This window comes from Sapajus apella, unplaced genomic scaffold (assembly GCF_009761245.1).
Source record: "Sapajus apella isolate SASKATOON/1434 unplaced genomic scaffold, GSC_monkey_1.0 scaffold41, whole genome shotgun sequence".
Classification (NCBI taxonomy): Eukaryota; Metazoa; Chordata; class Mammalia; order Primates; family Cebidae; genus Sapajus; species Sapajus apella.
The window spans coordinates 13,717,004-13,744,879 of record NW_022436981.1 but is presented as its reverse complement, the minus strand read 5'-3'; the positions used below and the strand labels follow the sequence as shown (position 1 = coordinate 13,744,879).

At 34.1% G+C, this 27,876-nt stretch overlaps 1 protein-coding gene across 2 annotated transcripts in view; it reads left to right on the top strand.

The window, feature by feature from the left end:
• Positions 1–27,876, top strand: part of COL21A1 (collagen type XXI alpha 1 chain) — a 191,111-nt gene that overhangs the window by 37,704 nt on the left and 125,531 nt on the right. For both annotated transcript variants that reach the window (XM_032299751.1, XM_032299750.1), the window contains exons 2-3: positions 18,738–18,863; positions 22,007–22,558. In XM_032299751.1, coding sequence (XP_032155642.1) covers positions 18,776–18,863; positions 22,007–22,558 — 640 coding nt within the window. In that variant the 5' untranslated portion in view covers positions 18,738–18,775. The remainder of the gene's footprint in view (positions 1–18,737; positions 18,864–22,006; positions 22,559–27,876) is intronic.

The window sequence follows — 27,876 nt, the reverse complement described above, 5'->3', positions numbered from 1 at the left end:
AAAATGTATATATAAATATATATAAATAATTTATGAAGAAGGAAGGAATAGATATCTATAAAGAATGAAGGATATCTATATGAAGAATAAATATATATACATATATAAAATTTATACATATATAGAATTATCTATATAAAGATTATATATAAATATATATAATTCTCTCTATATAAAGAGAATTATATGTATAAAGATTATATATCCATTTGAATATGTAAGGGCCTAAAGGAAAAACAACCACCTTGCTACTATCACACACATGCATTTTTTAAATGGTGAATATCACTGTCTCAGAAATGTCTATTTACATTCAGTAGTTTAGATTAGGATCTCAACAAAGTCCGCAATTACATGTAATCTATGTCTCTGAAGTTTCCTTACCCTTACCGTACCATTTATTTATTGAATAATTTTAGAATTTTTAGATTTTGCTGGGTTTGTCCTCTTGGTGTCATATAACACATTCTCGAATTTCTTGTATTTAGGTAGCTATGGAGACTTAAGTAGATTCAAGTTTAACTTTTTGCTGGCAAAAATAATTCACAGAAGAGGGTTATGTGCTCCTCCTACTATATCGTGTTTGGAGGAGTATATGTCTTATTCTACTTTAATGATGTTAAGGTAGATGAGTGGGTTCACAGGTAGTACAGCCTAATGCATCTGTCATAAATTTTTTCTCTCATAATCTTTCACCTAATAATATTAGCAGCCACTGGTAGTCCTTGCCTAGATTTATTATTTCATTAGGGGTTAAAAATGGGAATTTCTAATTCTACTATTCTTCTAGAATTTATTGTTTCCCCATCAATTGTTTTATTGCCTTGAAATATCATACATGTAGGAAAAGGATAAATGCTTTTTATTTTTATTTATGCCTATTTATTAGCAAACTTCAAAGGTGACCTATTGTGTTTTCTTGTATTTGTCATTGTAAGCTCATATATAGTTCAATCTATTTAAATTATTCTTTTAAAATGATGAAATTTTTCATCTTTAGTCAATGGAAGCCTTTCAAATTGGCTCTTGGGTCCCGTTAATCTAATCCCAGTAGCTTTTGAGAGTTTTCTTGTTTTCAGAATGCCAAGATATCTGTCTTTTGTCTCACATGTCCCAGATCTGGAATTTGCTATTTTTCCAAAGAACTTTGGTTCCTTTTAATGGAACATGATATTTAGAAACTGCAATTGGGGTGTTGGAGTTACTTATTGATGACTTTATTCATATCACTTGATGTCTCAAAAAGTGCTAATTTCCATTCATTTCCTTTCACCGACTTCTCTTTTGTCTATGCCATTTATTTTGAATTTATTATCCTATATTATTTAATGTTGGATATGCTAACAGTGTACTTTCTAAGTAGGCAAACCAGGCACATCCAGGACTAGAACTCTGATCACCTGACTTGCTATCCAGAATTCTTTTAGGTGTATCACTAATGAATTGGAAGGTTAGATAGTTAGAGAAAAGTTTTAACCTGAGTTAGAAATTTAAAGTTTTATTAGTTTTCATTTGGAAACTGATGTCTTTACTTTTCTGATATTTTATTGTCAAAATTAAAGCTACATGAACAAAAACAAGTAAGAAATAGGGCTAATCAATGTAAGAGGAATTTAGAGGTAGAGAAAAAGACTGCATTTAGCACAGTTAAAAATCACCAATAGAATCCTGTGCACTGTTTTTAGTGAATTTGCTGACACAGGCAAATAAAATACACTGTACACCATTTCTTGGATTGTACTGGTCTCATTATATAGATGTGCATATTCTTTTGTTGTTTGAATATTTAGAAGTCGCTGTGGCCAGATTTGGTTTTTAAACAATTCCTACAAACTCCAGACAAACAAGTTGCTGCAGTTCCCTCCTTCCTGTGTGGTTTTGATAGATATTATGTAATGTAGTGTACAACCCAATCAAGAAATCATTCACCCACTCTGCAGTGTGAAAACAAACTCTGAAACTAGCAGTTTAAATTAGATGGGGATGTGATAGTGGTTGAGAGATCATTTAGGTAGATACCACTGTAGACTAAGCGTGAAGTGAGAAAGGCATTATCAATGGGGTTAAATAAGGGGATGATAGAAGAGATGCTGGGAATAGAAAAAGATCTAATTAAACCAACATTTATTGAGGATCAGTGATTTGCCAAGTGCTGTTTGAGGCACTAATCATGCAGTGATGAAAGAGAAGGGCAAAGTGGTCCTCTTTATGAGTTATCCATTAAATATAGCGGAGATAAAGAAGATGGATGTGTGCTCTTGGGTTTTTAGTTTCAAAAATGGCTAGAAGCCAAGCTGTTACTAGAATGATGGGAAATGTTGTGATTTCTCCCATTTTCTCCAGAAAAACAATATACAATTTTATTAACTGATACCTCTATGACACATTTGTCCCTGCATTTTTGGTGGTATACTTTTTAGTTACCTTTTCACATGACTTTAAAAAATATAATTGTCTTTGGAAAGAGTAAAAGTTGAGTCTTGATCATCTAGATTGAAAGATAGTTTAGTCTTTGATCTATACCATCCTTGATTAAGGTTAATCAAAATGGCTGTTTTAGGGCATTGTCTTTGATCCTGAACTTTTTCAATTGGAAATGGCTTATTATTGTATTCTTGTATTTCAAGCAAGATATTCAAATAACATTAAATAATATACAGTAATTGAGGGTAGAGTAAACATTTTTATGAAACAAGATTAAAAATGAATGCTTTAGTTTCTCATTAATTTTTGGTAGACTAAAAATGTAACAGTTATATTAATAGTGGGTTGGCTGGCTGGGCGAGGTAGGTGGCTCCTGACGGTAATCCCAGTACTTTGGAAGGCCAAGGCAGGCGAATCACCTGAGGTTGGGAGTTGGAGACCAGCCTGACTAGCATGGAGAAACCCCATCTGTACTAAAAATACAAAATTAGCCTGGTGTGATGGCACATGCCTGTAACTTCAGCTACGGGAGGCTGAGGCCGGAGAATTGCTTGAACCCGGGAGGCAGAGGTTGCAGTGAGCTGAGATTGCGCCATTGCACTCCAGCTTGGGCAAGAAGAGCAAAACTCTGTCTCAGGAAAGAAAAAAAGAAAAGAAAGAAAATAGTGGGTTGGCTATAAGTCTATATGCTTCTTATTCAAGCATTTATTGTCATTTAAAAATTGAAATGTATTTTTGTCTTTAACTATGACAATAGCTTCTGTTTATTGAGAGCGCAATAATTGTCAGACCCCTTTCTTTGTGCTTTCCATACTTTAACTTATTTCTCATAGCCTTATGAGAAATTAATACATATAAACACACACACAAATGAATTCTTAAAGTTTTTTACAAGTTTGCCCCTATTTTGCCCTTCTATATTCTGTTCCATTGCAATTCGTACTTCCTCCTAGTACCTTAATGTCAGAATACAGAACACTGTAGATGTAGTATAAAAGAGCAGGGACCAGAATTTCAGTCTCCCCACCTTTTCCTGTTTTACAATTTAGTTCAGTGACAGAACCTTTAAATAAGTATGCGTGAGTGTCTCATGAGTGACTATGTTTAGTCTTTACTTTTATTTGAAGGTTTTATAAACGAGCATAATTACCAAATGTTGCGAGAGCGTCTTTCCGGACAGTCCCTCATTTTGAAAGGTTTTCTTACATTCCCGGAATGTAAGAGACAACAAGATGGAAGAGACATGAACTGCAGAAGAGGACATTAAAAGATCAGTTGCACTCTTGATTCTTAAAATGAAATAATTCTTACATTTTTATAGAGCGCTGTAGTTTTCAGCATGAGATGATCTACTTAATATGGAAAGGAGATCATGATGCACCCATGCTTAAAACACTTTAATAGACACACTTTGCATTTAGAAAAAACAATTCTTAACTAAATATACTGCTTGTGAATCATGCTACCTTACTTTAGTCGCTGTCATTCTTCCTTTTGCTCCCACATGCGTGATTCACCGACCTTTTTATTTCTGGAACAAACCAAACTTACTTTATCAATGGAATGGAAAGTTTGTCCCCAGATGCAATCACGTGTGGCTCCTTTATGTTGCTTAAGTGTCAGCTTGAGTGTTACCTTTTCATAGAGGTCTTCTTTGACTTCCAGATCTAATGGACCCCTTCCTCTCCTCCTGGCCCCAAGTGATACATTGCTGTTTTCATTATACACTTACCGGTATCTGAAATTATCTTAGGTATCTATTTAGTTTCCCGCACAAACTGCATGGAAGCAGATTCCTGATTTAGTTTTGTCACCTCTGAATTCCCAGTGCCTAAAAGAGTATCTGTCACATAGTAGGCACTTAGTAAATGTTTGTTGTTGAATTGATATAATGGAAAGGACTCTGAAGTCAGCAAACTTGATTTTTAAGTTTTGAGTCTGTTGATTCTGCGGACAGGCAGCAGGCAAACCATATGACCCAAGTAAGCCTTGTTCTCTCAACATATTTAAGATTAAGTAAACCAATGTTTTCTCAAAGCAGTTTTAAAAGTATAAATTTTAGTTATCACAGTAATCCTTTGATGGCAGATAATATGAATCATTGTTTTCATAGTTGAAAGGAAGATTACAGATTGCCAAGTTCACCTCTTTTTTTTCCTAAGAATTAGAAAACCACTAAGCAGGTTGTTCTTTAAGTTATAGTTAGCTAATGGCAGTGTTAACTCTATAACCTGGATTTCTTAATGTCTGTTTAGCCTGCTGTATATTTCATATTAACAGGTGAGCTCAGTTTAAATTCCTACTTTCTGGTAAATATAATTTCTTCTTTCTCTGTCACTCATTAAGAATGATTTATGTACGATTAAAAGGTTGATTTTTTAAAAAAACAGAATTCCATGTTTGAGAGGGTAGCATATATGTCAATATTCTTTACAGTCCAATTCAGTAGAAGTGAGGCAAGTAACTAAGGACTTTGTGCTGTTAAGGATGTAAACATCATTTAATGGATACCCTGAAGCTGTATTAGTTGCCATCACAAGCAGGCTTTCATCAGTTCTGGGTACAGGTTAGACCCAATATGCAGGTGAATTGCAGCCCTGTACCTCTGTCTCTGTGGTAGTATTTCTCACAAGGTTTTGTGGAAAGAGCTGGGAAGGGCAAGATTCAACGTCTCTGCCCAGGATCTCTGACTCCAAATATCATTCTAGTTCTTTTACGTCTGTAGAGCCACTTTCAGTTAACAAAAAAGAAAACAAAAAAGAAACTTGAGTTAACAAATGGTTTCTTGAGGGAAACCATTTTTTTTTCCATCTTAGTTCACTCCTGCCACCATAGTTATTCCAAATTGCTGTCAAAACAAATTTTAAGCATACATATTCTAAAGCTTTTGGAAACATAGAAATTAGGCAAAGTGTCTGATGACCCTCTTTAGTTTCTTACTGTGAAGGAAGATGACCTATGATATAGTATTTCCAAATGACATGTGAAATAGACCTGAAAGCATGGCCTCTACTCTCCCTTTCACTTTTTGTTTCTTAATGTAAGACTTTTTGTTTACTTAGTATAGTATGCCATTCATTGGTCTGCAGATTGTACTGCAGGCCCTGTTGGCTTGTATTCTTTTTCTTTTTTTCTCATTTAATTATCTATGTGAGGCTAAACAGTTTTACCCTAGCTTTTTGAAGTATGACTGACAAATAAAAATTGTATATATTTTAGGTCAATAACATGATGTGATATAAGTATATAGCATGAAATGATGACTACAATCAAGCTAACTAGCATATCAATTACTTCACTTGGGTATGTTTTTTTTTTTTTTTTTTTTTTTTGTGGTAAGACAACTTGAGCTCTATTTTCTCAGCAAATTTCAAGTATAAAATAAATTATGAACTGTAGTTACCATGCTGTACATCAGGTTTTCACAACATATTTATCATATATCTCAGTTTGTACCCTTGGACCAATATGTCCTCTCTTCCCGGTCCCCAGCCTGTGTTAATCAACATTCTACTCTGTTTCTGAGTTTGACTTTTATTTTTTAGATTTCAACGTACACATGTGAACAAGTCATTCAGTATTTGTCTTTCTGAGTATGGCTTATTTCACTTAGCTCCCTGTCGTCCAGCTTTATCCATGTTTTTGCAAATGGTAGGATTTCCTTTTTGTGTAAGTTTTAACAGTATTCTCTTGTGTGTGAGAGTGTGTGTATATGTACACACACCCCAGTTTCTTTATTCGTTCTTCAGTTGATGAAGTTAGGTTGTTTTCATATCTTGGTTATTGTAAGTAATGCTGCATTGAATATAGGACCGCAGATACCTCTTTGAGACAGTGATTTTAATTCCCTTGGAAATATATCCAGTAGTAGGATTGGTAGTTCCTATGGTCATTCTAATGCTGCAATGAATATGGAACTGCAGATACCTCTTTGAGATAGTGATTTTATTTCCTTTGGAAACATATCCAGTAGTAGAATGACTGGTCGATATAGTAGTTTTATTTTTAATTTTTTGAGGACCAAAATTGCTCAATTTTGAGCAGTTGAGCATTTTTTTTTTTCATAATTGCTGGACCAATTTAAAGTTCCATCAATAGCGTTACAAGTGTTTCCTTTTCTTTAGTCTTCACCAACACTTGCTATAATTTGACTTTTTGATAATGGTCGTGCTGACAAGTGTGAGGTGGTGTCATTTTGATCTGAATTTCCCTGATAACTAGTGATATGGTGATGTTGAACATCTTATATACCCGTTGACCATTTGTATGTCTTCTTTGGAAAATTGTCTATTCACATCCTTTGCCCATTCTTTAATCAGTTTTTAAAAATTTGCTCTTGTGTTGTATGGGTTTCTTACATGTTTTAGATACTAATTCTTTATTAGATATATGTTTTGCAAATATTTTCTTCCGTTCTGCAGATTGCCTTTTTATTTCATTAGTTGTTTTCTTTGCTGTGCATAAACTTATTAATTTGATATAGCCCCACTTGTTTATTTTTGTCTTTGTTGTCAAATCCAAAAGGTCATTGCCAAGACCAGTGTTATTAAGCTTTTATCCTGTGTTATTTTCTAGGAGTTTTGTGATTTCAGGTCTTTTGTTTGTCTTTAATCCATTTTGAGTTAATTTTTACATATGCTGTAAGGGTCTAGTTTCATTCTTTTCCACATGGATGTCTAGTTTTCCCAGTTTTATTGAAGAGACTATCCTTTTCCTGTTGTGTATTCTTGACATCTTGTGGAAAATTAGTAACCATATATGTTTGGACTTATTTCTTGGCTCTATAATCTTTTCCAGTGGTTTGTGCCTCTGTTTTTATGCCAGTGCCCTATTGTTTTAATTATTACAGCTTTGTAATGTAACTTGAAATCAGGAAGTGTGATGCCTTCAGCTTTGTTCTTCTTGTTCTAGATTGCTTTAGATATGTGGGTTTTCTTGTGGTTACATACAAATTTTAGGACTTAATTTTTCTATTTTTGTAAAAAATGCCATTGGGATCTTGATAATGATTGAACTGAATCTATGGATCCCTTTGGGTGGTATAGATATTTTAATTATATTAATTCCTCCAATTCATGAATAAGATATCTTTCCATTCATCAGAGTGAAGAATTGTAACTGTGACTTCTTCAATTTCTTTCATCAACGTTTTAAAGTTTTCAGTGTACAGATATTTCACCTTCTTGGTTAAATTTATTCTGAGCATTTTATTCCATGTGATGCCATTGTAAATTACATTGCTTTCTTAATTTGTTTTAGGATTGTTCGTTATTAATACATAGAAATGGCAACTGATTTTTATATGTTGATTTTGTATTCTACAACTTTATTGAATTTATTCGTTTTAATACTTTCTTGGTAAAGTCTTAAAGGTTTTTAATTAATTTATTTACTTTTATATGGAGTCTCACTCTGTCACCAGGCTGGAGCACAGTGGCACAACCTTGGCTCACTGCAACCTCTGCCTCCTGGGTTCAAGCAATTCTCCTGCCTAAACCTCTTGGATACCTGGAGCTATAGGAGTGTGCCGCCATGTCCAGCTAATTTTTGTTTTTGATTTTGTTTTAGTAGAGATAGCATTTCTCCATGTTGGCCAGGATGGTCTCAATCTCTCAACCTCATGATCTGCCTGCCTTGACCTCCCAAAGTGCTGAGATTACAGGCATGCACCATTGCGCCTGGCTGTATAAAAGGTCTTTTATAATAAGATTATGTCACATGCTAATAGAGGCAATTTTACTTCTTCCTTTCCAATTTGGGTGCCTTTGTTTTTTTTTTTTTCTTGGCTAATTGGTCTGGCTAGGACTTCCAATACTATGTTGTAGAGAAGTAGTGAGACTGGGCGTCCTTGTTTGTTCCTGATCTTAGAGGAAAAGCTTTCAGCTTTTAACCATTAGTATAATATTAGCTGTTTATTTGTCATATATGGCTTTTTTTTTTAAGGTTGAATTTCATTTGTTCCATGCCTAATTTGTCGGGTTTTTAAAATTATAAAATGATGGTGAATTTTGTCAGTGCTTTTTTTTTTTTCATATATTTAGATGACAGTATGATTTTATTCTTTGTTTTTAATGTGGTATATCATGTTTATTGATTTACTTATGTTGGACCATCCTTGCATCTCAGGGATAAAATCCCACTAGGTCATGTATATGACACTTTGAATGTACTGTTGGATTTAGTTTACTATTAGTTTATTGAGATATTTTACATCTGTGTTCATCAGGGATATTGGCCTGTGATTTTTTTTTTTTTGTAGTGTCCTTGTCTGGCTTTGGTATCAAGGTAAAGCCAGCCTCATAAAATGAGTTTAAAGTATGTTCTTTTCTTTATTTTTTGGAAGAGTTTGGGGAGAATTGTCATTAATTCTCCTTTAAATGTCTAATCGAATTCATTATGAAGCTAGCTGATCCTGGATCTTTCTTTGTTGGGAGGTTTTGGTTACTAATTTAATCTCTTTACTAGTTATAGGTCTGTTAGGATTTTGTATTTCATCATCATTCAGTTTTGGTAAGTTTTAAGTTTCTAGAAATTTATTTATGTACGCAGTTAGCATATGATTTTTATAGTAGTCTCATAATTTTTTGTATCTCTGAAGTATCTTTATAATGGCTGCTCTTTAATTTATAATTTTATTTGTTCAAGTTATCGCTCTTGTTTTCTTAGTTTTCTAAGTGAACTGCACTAGATATTAAAATACCCTTGGTTCATGCTACTGGGGTCACAATTCTTCCCCTCTTTACCTCCTCCACCATGTTTGTTTCACAAAGAGAAACTGGGGTTGAAATTCTTTTTTTTTTTTAAATTTTTTTTTAATTGTAATTAGGTTCTGGGTTACATATGCAGATCATGCAGGATTGTTGCATAGATACATACATGGCAAGGTGGTTTGCCGCCTTCATCCCCCCATTACCTATATCTGGTATTTCTCCCCTCATTATCCCTCCCTACTCTCCCCATCCCCACTGACCCTCCTGTAGCCTGCCCCCTACCTGACTGCAGTGTGTGATACTCCCCTCCCTGTGTCCATGTGTTCTAATTGTTCAACACCCACCTACAAGTGATAACATACAGTGTTTGGTTCAAATTCTTAAAACCAGGGAGATACTATTCTTTATACTGTAGAAATTTCAACATTATTTTTACTTTTGAGAGAAGAACAACAAAGACAAAAATGTTTAGTACCTAAATACTCAAAGTGTGGTCTCTGGACTAGCAGAATCAGCATCACCTGGGAGCTTACTAGAAGTTGTTTTAGTAAGTTTTCTATTGCTTGTAAGAAATACTCAGAACTGCATAATTTATAAAGAAAAAACTTATTTCTTATAATTATGGAGGCTTAGAAGTCCAAAGTCAAGAGGCCACATCTGGCGAGGCCTCCATGCTTGTGGGGACTCTCTGCAGAGTCCCAAGGCTACAGAGGGTATCACATCGTAAGGGGGCTAAGCATGCTAGCTGAAGTCTCTTTTCCTTTTTTCATGAAGCCACCAGTCTCATTCCTATGCTAGTCCATTAACTTATTAATTTATTAATCCGCTAATCTGTGAATGGCTTAATCCATTCAAAAGGGCAGAGCCATCATGACCCAATAACCTCTTGAAAGCCCTACCTCTCAATACTGCTGCATTAAGGATTAAGTTTTAACAAGAACTTTGGAGGGGACAAATGTTCAAACCATAGCCAAAATGAAGACACTTCATCTACAAACTAAGGCTACGGAATCAGAATCTACATTTTAATAAGATCTCGAAGTGATTTTTATACACCTTAACATTTGAGAAATGAGAATGCTAAAGGTCACCTGATCACTCTGAGTATGAAGGTTTTATACTATTCTATTTGGGGTTGCTAATTTACTTCTCCACCAAGGGAATGGAGATTTTTTTTTTTCTTATTGATCATTTTGCATTGCCCCATACTAGAATTTATAAAACTTTGGTGTATGTTAGCATATGAGGAGATTCATTTGGTGGCTCAAGTCTGTAATCCCAGCACTTTGGGAGGCTGAGGCGGGTGGATCACGAGGTCAAGAGATCGAGACCATCCTGGTCATCATGGTGAAACCTCGTCTCTACTAAAAATACAAAACATTATCTGGGCATGGAGGTGCGTGCCTGTAATCCCAGCTACTCAGGAGGTTGAGGCAGGAGAATTGCCTGAACCCAGCAGGCGAAGGTTGTGGTGAGCCGAGATCGCGCCATTGCACTCTAGCCTGGGTAACAAGAGCGAAACTCCGTCTCAAAAAAGAAAAAGAATAGTTTGTCCCTTCCCCTACAATCTGAAGCTACTGGCTTAGGGTTAGGGCATCCACATGTTTAACACACACTTCATTCAACTAATTGTTAAAACTTGATAAACCTAACTTCATAAGCAGTGTACAGAAACATATGTATAATGAAATATTTATGAAACACAGTTTTAATGATTAACACGGTAATATGCATTTCGTTTCTGTATCTTCTACTTTAATGATTGTCAATTTAAATTATAATAACATTAAGGAATTAACTTTATTCCAAGAAATCTGAATGAATTACATATACATAGAAATACTGAGATGTTTCTGGTAAAGGAGCTTAATAACATAATTTTGAGACTTTGTGGAAGAAAGAGGTGAGTTTTTTATTTTAATTTTTTATTTTTTGGAGATGGAGTCTCACTCTGTCGCCTCAGGCCGGAGTGCAGTGGTGTGATCTCAGTTCACTACAACCTCCACCTCCAGGGTTCAAGAAATTCTCTGCCTCAGCCTCCTGAATAGCTGGAGTTACAGTTGCTCACCACCACACCTGGCTAATTTTTCTATTTTTAGTAAAGACTGAGTTTTACCATTTTAGCCGGACTGCTCTTGAACTCCTGACCTTGTGATCTACCTGCCTTGGCCTCCCAAAGTCTGGGATTACAAGTGTGAGCCACCACACCCAGCCTGGTGAAAATTTATTAGTACATGTTGTTATTATAAAACAGCACATCCTGGTGATGGCTCTTCATAAATGCTTCTCAATGACATTTTTTGGAACTTTATAAGTCTTTATGCAGAGGGTCTGGCTTACTTTGGAAATTGACAATGATAGATTGATTTTTTTCATTGAAGTATAATTTATATATAATAAATTAATATGATAAAATAATACATTTATAATTTATACATAATAAATTATACAGATGTAATGCATCTGGTTTAATTGCCTTAGACAAGTTGATATACCTGAATACTGACTTTGCAAATGTAGACTATTTCTGTTACCCAGGAAGTTTACTTGTGCTACTTTTAGGCAAAAGTTTTCTGATTTTTAACACCATACATTAGTTTTGCCTGTTTTGGGGCTTCATATAACTAGAAACGTACTACATGTATTCTTTTGTGTCTGGCTTCTTTTATTAAATACAATGTATTTTAGATTTATTTGTGTTGTTTCCTATAATAGTTCATGATTTTTTGATTGCTGAGTGGTATTTCATTGTATGAATATATCCCACAACTTGTATATTTATTCTCCTGTTGATAGCATTTGCTTATTTTTAGTTTGGAATGATTATGAGTAAAACTACTATAAACATTGCTAAAGTCTTTTGCTGTGGACACACAATTTCATTTAGGCTACACACCTAGCAGAAAAATCGTTGGCCATAGTTTAACTTTATAAGAAACTGTACCTAACAGTTCTCTAAAGTGATTACATCCATTTTCAATCTCACCAACAATGTATGAACTCCAGTTTCTTCACTTATACTTGTAAACATTTCATATTACCGTCTTTTAATTTTAGCTATTTTTGTAGGTGTGAAATCATATCTTATTATGGTTTTACTGTGCATTTCTCTGATGACGAGTGATGATGAGTACATTTCATGTGGTTATTGGCCATTTCTGTGTCTTTTTTGTAATGTGTCTGTTGAAGAGCTTTTCCTTATTTAAAAAATTGTGTTGTTTTTCTTTCTATTATCTATGTTTTCTGATATGCGTCATTTGTCAGAAATATTCAATGTGAACATTGGCTTGCATTCTTAAATGGTGTCTTTTAAGGAATGGAAACGTTTAATTTTGATGAAATCTCATGCACCCATTTTAAAACTGCTAATGGTTTTTGTGTCCTAAGAAATATTTGCCTTAATCCTAAAGTTGTGAAGATATTCTCTTATGTTTTTCTATTAGAAGACTTACAGTTTTAGCTTTTACATTTAGATCTATGTTCAATTTAATTTTCTTAGTGAAATGAGGTAGGAGTCAAGGTTCATTTTATTACATGTGTTTATCCAGGTGATTCAGCAGTGTTTGTTGAAAAGACTTCCCTGGCCAGGTGCAATGGCTCATGCCTATAATCCCAGCATTTTGGGAGCCCCAGGCAGGTGAATCACCTGAGGTCAGGAGTTCGAGAACAGGCTGGCCAACATGATGAAACCCTGTCTCTACTAAAAATACAAAAATTACCTAGCCGTGATGGCCGGCACCTGTAATCCCAGGTACTTGGGAGGCTGAGGCAGGAGAATCGCTTGAACCCAAGAAGCAGAGATTGCAGTTAGCAGAAATCATGCCATTGCATTCCAGCCTGGGTGACAGAGTGAGACTTTGTCTCAAAAACAAAAAACAAAAAACAACTCCCCCCCCAAAATCCTTTCCTTTCCTATCCAACTTCTTTGATGTTTTTGTTGAAAATCAATTGACCATATAAGTGTGGGTCTGTTACCAAAACTCTATTGTGTTCTGTTCAATGCCTATCTTTATGTCAATACAGTGCCACGCTTTCTTGATTTCTGTAGCTTCTAGTAAGTTGCTATGGTTTGCATGTTTGCCCCCTCTGAAACTCATGTTGAAAGTTAATCTCCAGTGTAAAGGTACTAGGAGGTGGGGCCTTTAGGAGGTGATTGGGTCATGAAGGTTCTGTTCTCATGGATAGATACATAATTTTCATGGGTTAATTGATTAATAGATTAATGGGTTACCCTGAGAGTGAGTTAGTTATCAGGAAAGTAGTTCTGCTATAAAAAGCCAGGTAGGTTCTCTCTCCTGAGCCCCCTCATCATGTGGTACCCTGCACCACAATGAGACTCTGCAGAAAACCCCTCTGCATGTTATAAGGCCCTCACCACATGTTGCCCTTAGACCTTGGACTTTCCAGCCTTCAAAACTATAAGAAATAAATATATTTTCTTTATAAATTACTCTACCTCAGGTATTCAGTTATAACAACAGAAAGCAGACTGACATAAGTCAGTATCCAATAATGTCAATTCTCCAACTTTCTTATTAAGAGTGTTCTTTCTCAAAATTGTTCCAATTCAAAATAATTTGCATTTTAGATAAATTTTAGAATATTTGTTAATTTTAAAAATCTGAGATTTAAATTGGGATTTTGTTGAATCTATAGACCAGTTTGGGAAGGATGGATATGTTAATAATATGCTTTTAATTCTTAATATGGATCTCTCCATTTATTTGGCTTCTTTAATTTTGCAATGTTTCAGTACAGAGGTCTTTCCATATTTCATTAGCTTTATTTCTACATTTATAATACTTTTGATACTATTGAAAATGGTATTAAATTCTTTTCCCAATTAAAACCATTAATCTTGTGTCTTATGATCTTGCTAAATTCACTTTGTTCTATTGTTTTTGTAGATTCCACTTTCTATATAGATTATTATGTTTTCAATAAATAATGACAGTTTTATTTTTTCATTTACTTGTTTTCTTTCTTATTTGTGCACATGGCAGTAGCTAGAACTCCTTGTACATTTTTTAATAGAAGTGGTGTGAGAATGTATCCTTAGCTGCTTACTGATTTGAGAAGCAGAGAATTTAGTATTTCACAACTCAATGTTATGTTATATGTAGATTTTTTTATAGGCAGCATTTACATTCATATGTTAAGTTCTACTCTTAGTTTGCTGAACATTTCATTATGTGAGTTAAATTTTATTAAGAACTTTTAATGCATAAATTGAGATATTCATGTGATTTTTTTTTTCCTAGTCTCTCACTGTAGTATGTTATATAAGTTGAATTTTGAGTGTTAAACCAATCTTGCATTTCTCTAATAAATCTCACATGATCATGATATTTTAAAATATATTGCTAGATTTGATTAGCTAATATTTTATTACAGATTTTTATATCCTTGTTCATAAAGGATAATGAATTATAATTTTCTTACTTTGTAATATCTTTGTCTAGTTCTTTTTTGGGGGGGCTATGTTGGCCTCATAATAAAAATTAGGAAGAATTCACTTCTCCCTTATTTGAATTTAATTCTACTAAAGTCAATAGTTTCATTTTTTTTCTGACTGTTTTGCAGAAATTATTCAGAGAAATTACTGATGAAGTTATCTGGACCAGGAGTTTTCTTTGTGGAAATGTTTTTGATTAATAATTTAACTTCTTTAGTAAATAATTGGACCAATTTTAATAAATAGCATTTTTCAAAGACTTTGTTCATTTCTCCTGTCCACTTATCCTTTTAATGTTTGTAGGATCTGTAGTGGTGCTTACTATTTCAATACTTACATTGGCAAATATTTATATTTTCTCTGTTGTTTCTTGATTATAATTACTGAGACATATCAGTGTACCTGTTTGTCCAAAGAATTATTTCAAAGGTTTTTACTTTTTGGGTTTAATTTATTGCACTTTTTCTAGCTTCTTAATGTGGAATTAATTTTTAATGTGTTTTTATTTTTTAATCTGTGCTTTTAAAGTTAAAATTTCTAAGTGCTGCTTTATCTGCATCACAAAATATTTGATTTAAAACATTATTGTTCAGTTTGAAATGTTTAAAAACTCCTCCTTTGACTTTTTAAAACTTGTGGATTATTTAGAAGTATGTTGCTTAATCCAGGGGAAGAATAAATAGCAGCTGAGCTGAGTCTGAGGCAGCACAGCAGCGCATCCACAGGCAGACAAGGGACAGACTATCTCAAGTGGCACATTGACCTATTAAAAAAAGCCTCACACAGGGGAAATAACCCAAACTTTAACAGAAAGGACATCCACTCAGAGTTCCCATCTGAAATTACCAACTTCAGAGATCAATGGTAGATAAATCCACGAAGATGGGAAGAAACCAGCGCAGACAGGATGAATCATCAAAGTCCAGATGCCTTTCCTCCCCCCGAGGGATCATAACTCCTCACCAGCAAGGGAACAAAACAGGACGAAGAATGAATTTGAGGAACTGACAGAAGCAGGCTTCAGAAGGTGGGTAATAACAAACTTCTCTGAGCTAAAAGATTGTGTTCTAATCCAATGCAAAGAAACTAAGAACCTTGAAAAAAGTTAGATGAAATGCTAACTAGAATAACCAGCCTAGAGAAGAACATAAACAACTTGATGGAGCTGAAACACCCAGCACAAGAACTTCGCAAGGCATACACAAGTTTCAGTAGCTGAATTGATCCAGCAGAAGAAAGGATATCAGAGATTGAAGATCAACTCAATGAAATAAAATGATCAATAAAATAGACCACCAGCCAGACTAATAAAAAAGAAAGGAGAGAAGAATAGAATAGATGCAATAAAAATGATGAAGGCAAGATCACCACTGATTCTGCAGAAAGACAAACTACCATCAGAGATTACTACAAACAGCTCTATATGCATAAACGAGTAAATCTGGGAGAAATGGATAAATTCCTGGACAGTTGCATACTCCCATGACTAAACCAGGAAGAGACTGAAACCCTGAATATACCAATAATAAAGTCTGAAGTCAAGGTAGCAATTAATAGCCTACCACCCAAAAAAAGTCCAGGTCCAGACAGGTTCACAGCTGAATTTTACCAGACATACAAAGAGAAGCTGGTACCATTCCTTTTGAAACTATTCCAAACAATACAAAAGGAGGGAATCCTCTCTAACTCATTTAATGAGATCAACATCATCCTGATACCAAAACCTACAGAGACACAACTAAAAAAGAAAACTTCAGGACAATATCCATGATGAACATCAATGCAAAAATCTTCAATAAAATACTGGCAAACTGAATGCAACAGCACATCAAACGCTTATCCATCGTGATCAAGTAGGTTTCATCCTGGGGATACAAGGCTGGTTCGACATACACAAGTCTATTATCTGTCACATGAACAGAACCAAAGACAAAAACCACGTGATTATCTCAATAGATGCAGAAGAGGCCTTCGACAAAATTTAACAACTCCTCATACTGAAAACTCTCAATAAACTAGGTATTGATGGAACATATCTCAAAATAATAAACGTTATTTATGACAAACCCACAGCAAATATCATACTGAATGGGCAAAAACTGGAAGCATTCCCTTAAAAATCTGGCAATAGACAAGGATGCCCTCTCTTACTACTCCTATTCAATATAGTATTGGAAGTTCTAGACAGAGAAATTAGGCCAGAAAAAGAAATAAAGCATATTCAGTTAGGAAAAGAGGAAGTCAAATTATCTCTATTTGTAGATGACATTATTGTATATTTAGAAGACCTCATCATCTCAGCCCAAAACCTACTTAAGCTGATAAGCAACTTCAGCAAAGTCTCAGGATACAAAATCAATGTGTAGAAATCACAAGCATTCCTATACACTAACAACAGACAAACAGAGAGCCAAATCATGAGTGAATTACCATTCACAATTGCTACAAAGAGAATAAGATACCTAGGAATACAAATAACAAAGGATGTAAAGGACTTCTTCAAGGAGAACTACAAACCACTGCTCAATGAAATAAGAGAGGACACAAACAGATAGAGAAACATTCCATGTTCATGGTTAGGAAGAATCAACATTGTGAAAATGGCCATACTGCTCAAAGAAATTTACAGATTCAATGCTATCCCCATCGAGCTACCACTGACCTTCTTCACAGAACTGGTAAAAACCACTTTAAACTTCATATGGAACCAAAAGAGAGCCCGCATAGCCAAGTGAATTCTAAGCAAAAAGAACAAAGCTGGAGGCATCGTGCTACCTGACTTCAAACTATACTACAAGGGTACAGTAATCAAAACCACATGGTACTGGTACCAAACAGAGATATAGACCAACGGAACAGAACAGAGGCCTTAGAAGCAACACCACACATCTACAACCATCTGATCTTTGACAAACTGAACAAAAGCAATGGGGAAAGGATTCCCTGTTTAATAAATGGTGTTGGGAAAACTGGCTGGCCATGTGTAGGAAGCTGATACTGGACCCCTTCTTTACACCTTATACAAAAATTAACTCCAGATGGATTAAAGATTTAAACATAAGAGCTAACACCATAAAAACCCTAGAAGTACACCTAGACAACACCATTCAGGACATAGGCATAGGCAAGGATTTCATGACTGAAATGCCAAAAGCAATGGCAACAAAAGTTAAATAGACAAATGGGATCTAATTAAACTTAAGAGTTTCTGGGTACCTGGATAGGAAGAGGGATATACTTTCTCTAGACTGTTCTATACTGTTTACAACTTTCTATGTACTACTTGTGTACTCTGTATATTTAGTTAAGGCTCACCAGAAGGAATTGCTGAATGAAGGAATGCTTTCTGTGTGGCAGAGACTCCTCAAATTTCCAGTCTGTCACACCAGCTTTGAGTGATTTTTGACGTGGTATGGCAAATTCCTTCTCATCAGTATTTCCTTTCTTCCAGAGATTAAAGCAGTTGTGAATCACTTCTATATGATAAACTTTAATAACTTCTGGAATTTCGTTCTTTTATGTTTCTTTAAATTATTTCATTTCTGCTGGGCTTAAAAAGCATATGAATTTGTAGTTTTTTCTGGTATGTACTCATTGTTGTAAGTAACAATCTCTTGTAACTGTCCACATTCTAAACAGAAATGAAGTCCTTGGACTGATTTTAGATAGTGTATTAAAATTATGTAACTGGGTGTTTATGAATTAAATAAAACAAGTCTTAATGTTTATGATTACATCTTATTTTAAAAATCAAATCCTATCAGCTAAATACTCTGAGTGTTCCTTAAATATTTAAAAGAAAAATGTTTGGTAATATTCAGATATTACAAAGAATGTGATAAGGTTTACAGACTATGCTCAAAGGGTAAATTCTAGTAAATATTTGCAAAAAGCTCAAATTTTAGAAAATGTGTATACTTTTCTGAAGACAATTGTGAATTAAGATTTACCACGGTCTTTAGCCCTTATTTATTGTCCTCTTGCGGTAATATATTTAAAATTTTGCTATTTTAAACACATTTAAGTTAATTCTTATAGTCACAAAATTTGTTGTACTTCAATTGGGTCTTGTAATTTCAAAATGTAAATGTATAATGGCCGGGTGTTGACTTTAATTAATATATTTAACTTGCTTTTTTTCCCCCTAGGAATCCTAAAACCAAAATATTAGAACGAAAACAGAAACATGGCTCACTATATTACATTTGTCTGCACGGTTATGGTCCTGCTTCTTCAGAATTCTGTGTTAGCTGAAGATGGGGAAATAAGATCAAGTAAGAACTATGAGCATTGTCCTTTTTTATTATACACAAATTAATCTGAAAATTAAACTAGGGGAGTTCAAGTAACGGTTTTAATGATTTCGTTCTTACTATCTTTGATTCTGTAACTCCCTAAAATAAATGAATTGCTATTACTCATTAACTGAGAAGAAAAGCTTCCCTCAGAGATAATTTTGAGATGACTCTATGGCAATAGTTTATTCAATTAACACAACGAGCTTTGGAACAAACAGCCTGGTATTGAGTCCGTGTTCAGCCACTTTTGAGCTGCATGATAGAAAGATAAAGAAAGCCTTGTAGATTGGTTATCAGGATGGAATGAGATAATGCATGTGAATGGCTTAGCACAGTACATCTCAGTGAATGTTATTATTGCTTTTGGGAAAGTCTGTGTAAAGAGATAAAGAGCTATATTAACTATAGTTCTTTTACCCAGCCTATCATTTACAGATAACAAATTTTTAAAAAAAGTTTGCTTATATTCACATTTTAAAACTTATAAATACCCTGCTGTAAATTAACTATGGTGTCTATAGAAGTTAAATGAGATAGTTTGACAATTTGATTCAACTTGGCTTAAAATGTATTACTACAATAATATTTAAAGCTTGCATAACACTTTTATAGTTTAATTCATGCAAGCACTCTATAATGTGGATACCCTTTCCTTTGTTTTTTTCTTGGGTGGGAAAAGGGATTTTAAAAAGTTAAGGGGCTTGCTTACCTAGTATCATACAGCTTGTGAGGGCAGTAACTAGTATTTGAACTATGTTTTTGCTCTTTATTCCCGTTCCTTTTCTATTATGTCATTCATCTCTCTATGGAAGAGGTTTCTTAGGACGGATATTATGTCTAGGGCTTATAAATGGCATCATTTGCTTGTGTGCCCATGCTCTTGACTAACTTTAAAGTTATGAAATATATGCTCTGTGGCTCTGTGACAGGGAGAAGGGTAGGAAGGGCCAAGAATAACCTAAGAGTGAAAACCGCTGGATCAGGTGGCTCACAAACACTACCAGCTTCAGACAACAATGAGTCTCAGTATTTAGGAAGGGCCAACATTGAAAAGCTCTGCAAACACAACTTTTCTGTCCTTTGTCTCCCCGAAATGGTTATAAAAGCATAACCGTTTAATCCTAGTCCACCTGGCTTCCAAAAATAACAGAAAAATTGCATTCCCTTGGGTTAGCAAATTTGCCTCTGGGCAGAACTCCATTTCTGCTATCCCTGCCTTGACCTCTGGCAGTGGCTGCCTTGGCAGAGGTTGCTGGAATTGTGTCCCTTACACCCTTCTGAGCATACTACCACCTGCAGTAGAGCGTCTTAGGAATAATGTCATAATCACAGATATATTTTTGAGACAAATCCATATTTTGGCAATTCTATTTATTTTTGGAACCTCTTGACTATTATACATATTTACCTCTTGTGTTAGTGTTTATTTTTGCTAGAATGTGATGAGTGAGTTAAGATGACCATAAGATTGGGATCACTTCTTGTGAGCCTTGTCAACATCCCAAATATGTAAACAGCCATAGATAAAGGAAGGGAAAAGGGAAAACAATGGACTTATTCTTAAGGAGATGCAAAATACTAAGAATAATAATTGTCACTAAATAATTTTTCTTTAGTATTATCCTTTGCAATTATGATATCATACTTGCAAATGCATGCAGAAAATAAATAACTTTATTATAACTTTAAATTGGTTCTCTGATCACTACATAGGGGGAAATAGGGGAGGGACAGCAGGGGTTGAGGAGTCAGGGAGAGATAGCATGGGGAGAAATGCCAGATATAGGTAATGGGGAGGAGGTAGGCAGCAAATCACACTGCCATGTGTATACCTATGCAACAATCTTGCATGTTCTTCACATGTACCCCAAAAGCTAAAATGCAAAAAAGAAAAAAATATGAATAAAAGCATAAGACTTACAGCTTACTGTCATCTACCTTCATTCTGAACATCTTAGGGGATATGTGACTTCCCCTGTGATAAATGCACACATGCTGAATGTAAAACAAAGCATGAATATAAAATTATCTCATTATCATATGGGCTATAAAGAATAGGTATTGTTGCTGCTTTGAGGACAGAAGTTAGAGCGTGAGAAGGCAAATATAGCTGTTCTAATGGTATTCTGTTAGCCATTCCAAATTATTGGAATTACCTCAACAAACCAGTTTATCTTTTAGTCTGTGTTTGTCTCCCAGCTCGGGGCCTTTGCAGTTGCTCTTCCCTTTTATTAGAATATCGTCCTCTTCACCTAACTAATGCTCTTGTTTCAGATCCCTGATTGCCTGCCAGCTTTCCCATAAAACCTTTCCTGACCTTCCACAGTTATGCTGCCACCCACTCCTAAATGTTCTCATAGTATTTTGCACTTTTCCTAACCAGTCTCTTTTTTGTGTTACCATACTTTGAGCTATTTGAGATATCTTATATATATTTGAACCCAATACATAGTGTGATGTCAGGCACAGAGTAGGTATTCAGTATAAATAAACTGAATGAATGAAATAGGATTAGAGACATGATATGTGTACTGTAAAAAAGAGTTAAGACTTTTTTTTTTTCTTTCTACAACTGCTTATAACTTGTTGAAATTAACTTGCACCAAAGATAGTCTTTTTTTCCCCAAAAGGTCCCTAGGATGTGCTGACCACAAACGTGTTTCCTGGTATCTTAAAATGAGAATCTCTGTTTCTACTAGGCAAGGAATAGCTTTATACCTTTGACCATAGATTTTTAGTACAAGCTGATGTTCTGACCACATCATTCACTGAATATGAGACATCAGACCCTTAGAAACCCATCTTGGATATAATGCAAAAGTTGATTCATTTGGCGATCTTGGTTCACATAACATTTATCAACTATTAATATATTGAAGATGAAATTTTATTGGCTAGCTAAGTCCTGAAGTTGGTAACAAATTCATTTTTAATGTTTTTCTCCCTATTGATTGGCTTATATTTTTGTAAGTATTTCAGGTTAGCCTTAAACTAAACATATTTCATTGATAATTTAAGCAATGATATTAGTGTATAGCTGAAACTCATATGTTTAAAATCTCCCTCTTTTGTGCTTTTTATGTAAAAGATGTGTTACAATGGTTTTCTTTTGTGCTTAGGTTGTCGTACTGCTCCGACAGATTTAGTTTTCATCTTAGATGGCTCTTATAGTGTTGGCCCAGAAAACTTTGAAATAGTGAAAAAGTGGCTCATCAATATCACAAGAAACTTCGACATTGGACCGAAATTTATTCAAGTTGGGGTGGTTCAATATAGTGACTACCCTGTGCTGGAGATTCCTCTTGGAAGCTATGATTCAGGAGAACATCTGATGGCAGCAGTGGAATCCATACTCTACTTAGGAGGAAACACAAAAACGGGGAAGGCTATCCAGTTTGCCCTTGATTACCTTTTTGCCAAGTCCTCACGATTTCTGACTAAGATAGCAGTGGTACTTACGGATGGCAAATCCCAAGATGAAGTCAAGGATGCAGCTGAAGCAGCAAGAGATAGTAAGATAACATTATTTGCCATTGGTGTTGGTTCAGAAACAGAAGATGCAGAACTTAGAGCTATTGCCAACAAGCCTTCGTCAACTTATGTGTTTTATGTGGAAGACTATATTGCAATATCCAAAATAAGGGAAGTGATGAAGCAAAAACTTTGTGAAGGTAAGTCTTAAAATACCTTAATATAATTTGGAAACAATTAATAATTGTGTTTTTTACATTTTGATATAATCTGTTCATTAACACTGGTGTAGATCAGTATATTTAATGTCAATTACCTGTAATGTTATAAATGTTATACTGTGAGCATGATTTTTTGTGTTATAGGTATTTAGGATAAATTTTGGTTTTTAGAAATGATTTAAAAATCTATGTATGGAAAATACAATATTTTGTAACTTTATTGCTTTTTTTGTCCTTTCAATTATAATGTGTCTGTTGTAGAGATTGTAGAAAAAAGGCACAAAAAATAAAAAAAGTGTAAATCACACATAATCATATTGCCTGTTAATGAGCTTTTCTGTACTTTACCTTCTAGTTTTTCTCCTTTTTTTCCCCAGTGTATTTTAAGTTTATCCTTCTGCTTATATCAAGATACTATTGTATATATAATTTCATTTTTTATTTTTGTATTATTATAAACTCTTGTGTATAAAATTTTTATACTCTAGTCAGGATAGCAGACAATTTTCTGTTGTAATTTATTTTAAAATTTTTCTGTTTTTATAAGTTTAATTTCTAAGTTTTGCTAATATAAATGACAATGAATATTCTTACATGTAATTCTGAACTAGAATTTCATTATTTCTTCAGAAAAAAGCTTCAAATTACTGACATTTTTAAAGAGGAAAAATATTAAAATTGCACTAAAAATTAACTTTTCTTTCACAGAATATTTGAAAATAACAGTTTATCAATTATGTTTATATCATTTCGTAAAATCTAACTTCATGTTCATTATAACTGCATGGCATTGGAAGGTCCCAATTTTGGTAATATTCATATAAAGTGAATATTACCTTTCTAAGTATATGGTAAATGAAATGCCTATAATATTAAAAAATAAAAGTTACAAAAATTTTCTAGTTTGCCTACAGAAACTCAAAAAGTGGGTTGCTTCACATTTGACAAAAAAATTCTATGTGTTTATTGGTTAGGAAACAAATTATATCATTAATTCCTCTGTTTTCTTCGTGTTTGCTTGTGGGATATGGTAGAGAAAAACATTATTAAATGTTCATATTTAAGAAACTATAAAAAATTAAATGTCGTCTTCCATGAACTTAAAATAAAAGTATTATAATAAGAGTACATATAACCACCACAGTACTTCTTTTTATGAATCTCTAGTAGTAATACTATGTTGAGTTTTATCATCCTGAACAGGCCAATGGGACTTATATCTTTAATATGTGGTCATATTAGTTAGAATTCTTTGATTTTAAAGCCAGGTATATTTCATGCTTAAAACAGATTTTTCCTGGAGACATTTTACTTATTCATTTTTATCTTTAAATATAAATGTAACTGATAAGATGTTTGTTCAATGTTTGCTTCAGAGGCTTTTTCTGTAGATATGTATTTTGGTAAATGCATTCTATTTTAATGATTCTGCACATGAAAGAGTAGGTGTGCTTAAAAGAGTTTAAAATTCTTTTAGCTAAACTGTCATCTATAAACACAATGAAAATTGAAATCTTGCCAAGTATATTTCCATCCACATTCAAAAAGATGTAAATAATTTCTGTGTCTAATTAGTTCTCATATCTGCTGCACAGTAGTCATCTTTTAAAATGTCGCTTTTGAAATTTCACTTCTGGAATTTATACAGGTATTCTTCACTTGACTTTTTATACTGTTTTAGAGTATGATTAATGCACTAAACTAAAACATTGCTACATCACAACAGCCACAAACCATGTGATCTGTATTTCAATCATTTGACAAATTCACATACTTTTTCTTTGACATACACTTAACTTCTACTTTGAAGTGTTTAACATGTAGGATGACTATTTCCTAATACTGTTTTTATACTCTGCTGTGGTTGACTTACAATGAACAGAATACTTAAATAATATTTATCACAGTTTATTTCATCTTTATGGACCCATTATTTTTCTGGAAGAGTTGTCTCTAATACTTTCTTTTCTCTGAGGGTGATGGTTCCTTCATCTGTGTAACAGTCTGCTTCTCCTCCTCCTCCTCCTCCTCCCCTCCCCCCTTTTTCTCTTCGTTCTCCTCCTCCTCCTTTCTTGTTACTTCTTCTTTTTCTTTTTCTCTTCTTCCTCCTTCCTTCTCCTTCCTCCTTACTTCTTCATCTTTCTAACCCCCACCACCACCATGTAAAACACATAACATGAAACCAAGTCTCCTAATAAAATTTTAAGTGTATGGTATTGTGAATTATAAGCACAGTGTTTTACAGCATAACTTTGGAAATTATTCATCTTGCTTGACTGAGATCTGCCTCCCTCCTTGCTTCCCTCCCTCCCTCCCTCCCTCCCTCCCTTCCTTTCTTCCTTTCTGTCTTTATCCCTCTCTCCCTCCTTTCCTTCCTCTTTCTGGTTTTTTTTTTTTTTTTTTTTTTTTTTTTTTTTGGTAATGGCTATCCTATCATGTATGAGATAACATTTCATTGTAATATTGCTTTGCATTTCTCTGATGATTAGTGATGTTGGACATTTTTTCATATACCTGTTGGTCATTTGTATGTCATTTTTGAAAGGTTTTTTCAAGTCCTTTGTCCATTCCTTAATCAGTTTTTTTTGTTGTTGCTGAGTTGGAGTTTATTATTTATTTTGGATATTAACCCCTTATTAAATATATGGTTTACAAATATTTTATCCCATTTCGTAGATTGCTTCTTTACAGTGTTGTTTTTATTTCCTTTGCTGCACAGAAGCTTTTTAGTTTGCTATAATCCCAGTTGTCTGTTTTTGCTTTTTTTGTTGCCTGTGCTTTCAGAATAAATCCAAGAAATCATTACCAGATTGATGTTATGAAGCTTTTCCCTAGTTTTTGTTTTAGAAATTTTATAGTTTCAGGTCTTATGTTTAAGAATTTATTTATTTTTTTATTTTGCGTGTGTGCGTGTGTGTGTGTGTGTGTGTGTGTGTGTGTGTGTGGTGTAAAATAAGGGTCCACTGTTATTCTTTTGCATGTGGATATCCGGTTTTTTCAGCACCATTGCTTGAAGAGACTATTTTTTTCCCATCAGGCAGTCATACTACCCTTGTCAAAGATAATTTCACTGATAACATGCAAGAGTGTGTTCTAGACTCTCTATTCTGCTCCATTTGTCTATATGTTTGTTTTTATGTCATTACGATACTGTGTTCATTACTATAACTTTGAAATATATTTTGAAATCAGGAAGTGTGAAGTCTCCAGCTTTGTTTCCCAAGATTGTTTTGAGTGTTTGAGGTCTTTTGAGATTTCATATGAATTTTACAAATGCCGTGTCTACTTCTGTACAGAATGTCATTGGGATTTTTATAGGAATTGCATTGAATCTGTAGATTGTGTTAGACAGTGTGGACTTTTAAAATAATGTTTTCTACCAGTCTATGAACACAAGCTATATTTCCATTTATTTCTTCTTCAATTTTTTTCATCAGTGTTGTACAGTTTTCAGTGTACAGGTGTTTTGATTCTTTGGTTAAGTTTATTTATAAGTATTTTATTATTTTTATGCTTTGTAAATGGGATTATTTTCTTAATTTTTTAAATTGCTACTGTGTAGAAATACTACTTATTTTTGTAGGTCGAATTTGTATCTTGCAACTTTGCTTAATTGCTAGCCATTTAATTGCTAATAATTGCTAACCATATTTTTTGGCTTGGAATCTTATGTAGAATCATTAGGGTTTTTTACATTTATAATTGTGTTATCTGTGAACAGAGATAATTTTATTTCTTTGTTATTCGAATGCCTTTATTTCTTTTACGTGTCTAATTCCTCTGGCTGGTACAGTGTTGAATAGAAGTGGTGAAATTAGACACCTTTGTCTTGTTCCTCATCTTAGAGGAAAAGCTTTTAACATTTTACCATTGAGTGTGATGTTAGCTGTGAACGTTTCAAATATGGTCTTTACTATGTTAAAGTAGTTTCCTTCTATTCCTTGCTTGTTGAGTACATTTATCACAACATAGTTCTGACTTTTGTTAATTTTTTTCTGCTTCCATTGAGATATTAATGTTATTTATTTATTTTTATTTTAACTTTTTAAAATTATTATACTTTAAGTTCTGGGATACATATGCAGAACATGCAGGATTGTTACATAGGTATACACATGCTATGGTGGCTTGCTGAACCCATCAACCTGTCATGTACATTACATATTTCTCCTAATGCTCTCTCTTTCCTAGCCCCCCACTCCCTGACAGGCCCCAGTTTGTGATGTTTCTATCCTCGTGTCCATGTGTTCTTATTCTTCAACTCCCACTTATGAGTGAGAACATGTGTTAAGTTTTCTGTTCTTGTGTTAGTTTGTTGAGAATGATGGTTTCCAGATTCATCCATGTCCCTGCATAGGATATGAACTCATCCTTTTCTGTGGCTGCATAGTATTCCATGGTACATATGTGCCACATTTTCTTTATCCAGTCTATCATTGATGGGCATTTGGGTTGGTTCCAAGTCTTTGTTATTGTGAACAGTGCTGCAATAAACGTGTATGTGTGTCTTTATAGTAGAATAATTTATAATGCTTTTGGTAGATACCCAGTAATGGGATTGCTGAGTCAAATGGTATTTCTGGTTCTAGATCCTTGAGGAATTGCCACACTGTCTTACACAATTGAACTAATTTATCCTCCCACCAACAGTGTAAAAGCATTCCTGTTTCTCCACATCCTCTCCAGAATTTGTTGTTTGCGAACTTTTTAACGATCGCCACTCTAACCGGCTTGAGATGGTATCTCATTGTGGTTTTGATTTGCATTTCTTCTAAACCAGTGATGATGAGCATTTTTCCATATACTTGTTGGTCACATAAATGTCTTCTTTTGAGAAACATCTGTTTATATCCTTTGCCAATTTTTGATGGGGTTGTTTTTTTTCTTGTAAATGTGTTTAAGTTCTTTGTAGGTGCTGGATATTGGACCTTTGTCAAATGAATAAATGGCAAAAATTTTCTTCCATTCTGTAGGTTGCTTGTTCACTCTGATGATAGTTTCTTTTGCTGTGCAGAAGCTCTTTATTTTAATTAGATCCCATTTGTCTATTTTGGCTTCTGTTGCCCTTTCTTTTGGTGTTTTACTCATGAAGTCTTTGCCCATGCCCTTGTTTTGAATGGTATTGCATAGGTTTTCTTCTAGGGTTTTATAGTTTTAGGTCTTAAGTTTAAGTCTTTAATCCATCTTGAGTTAATTTTTGTATAAGTTGTAAAGAATGGGTCGAGTTTCAGTCTTCTGCATATGGCTAGTCAGTTTTCCCAATGTCATTTATTAAATAGAGAATCCTTTTCCCATTG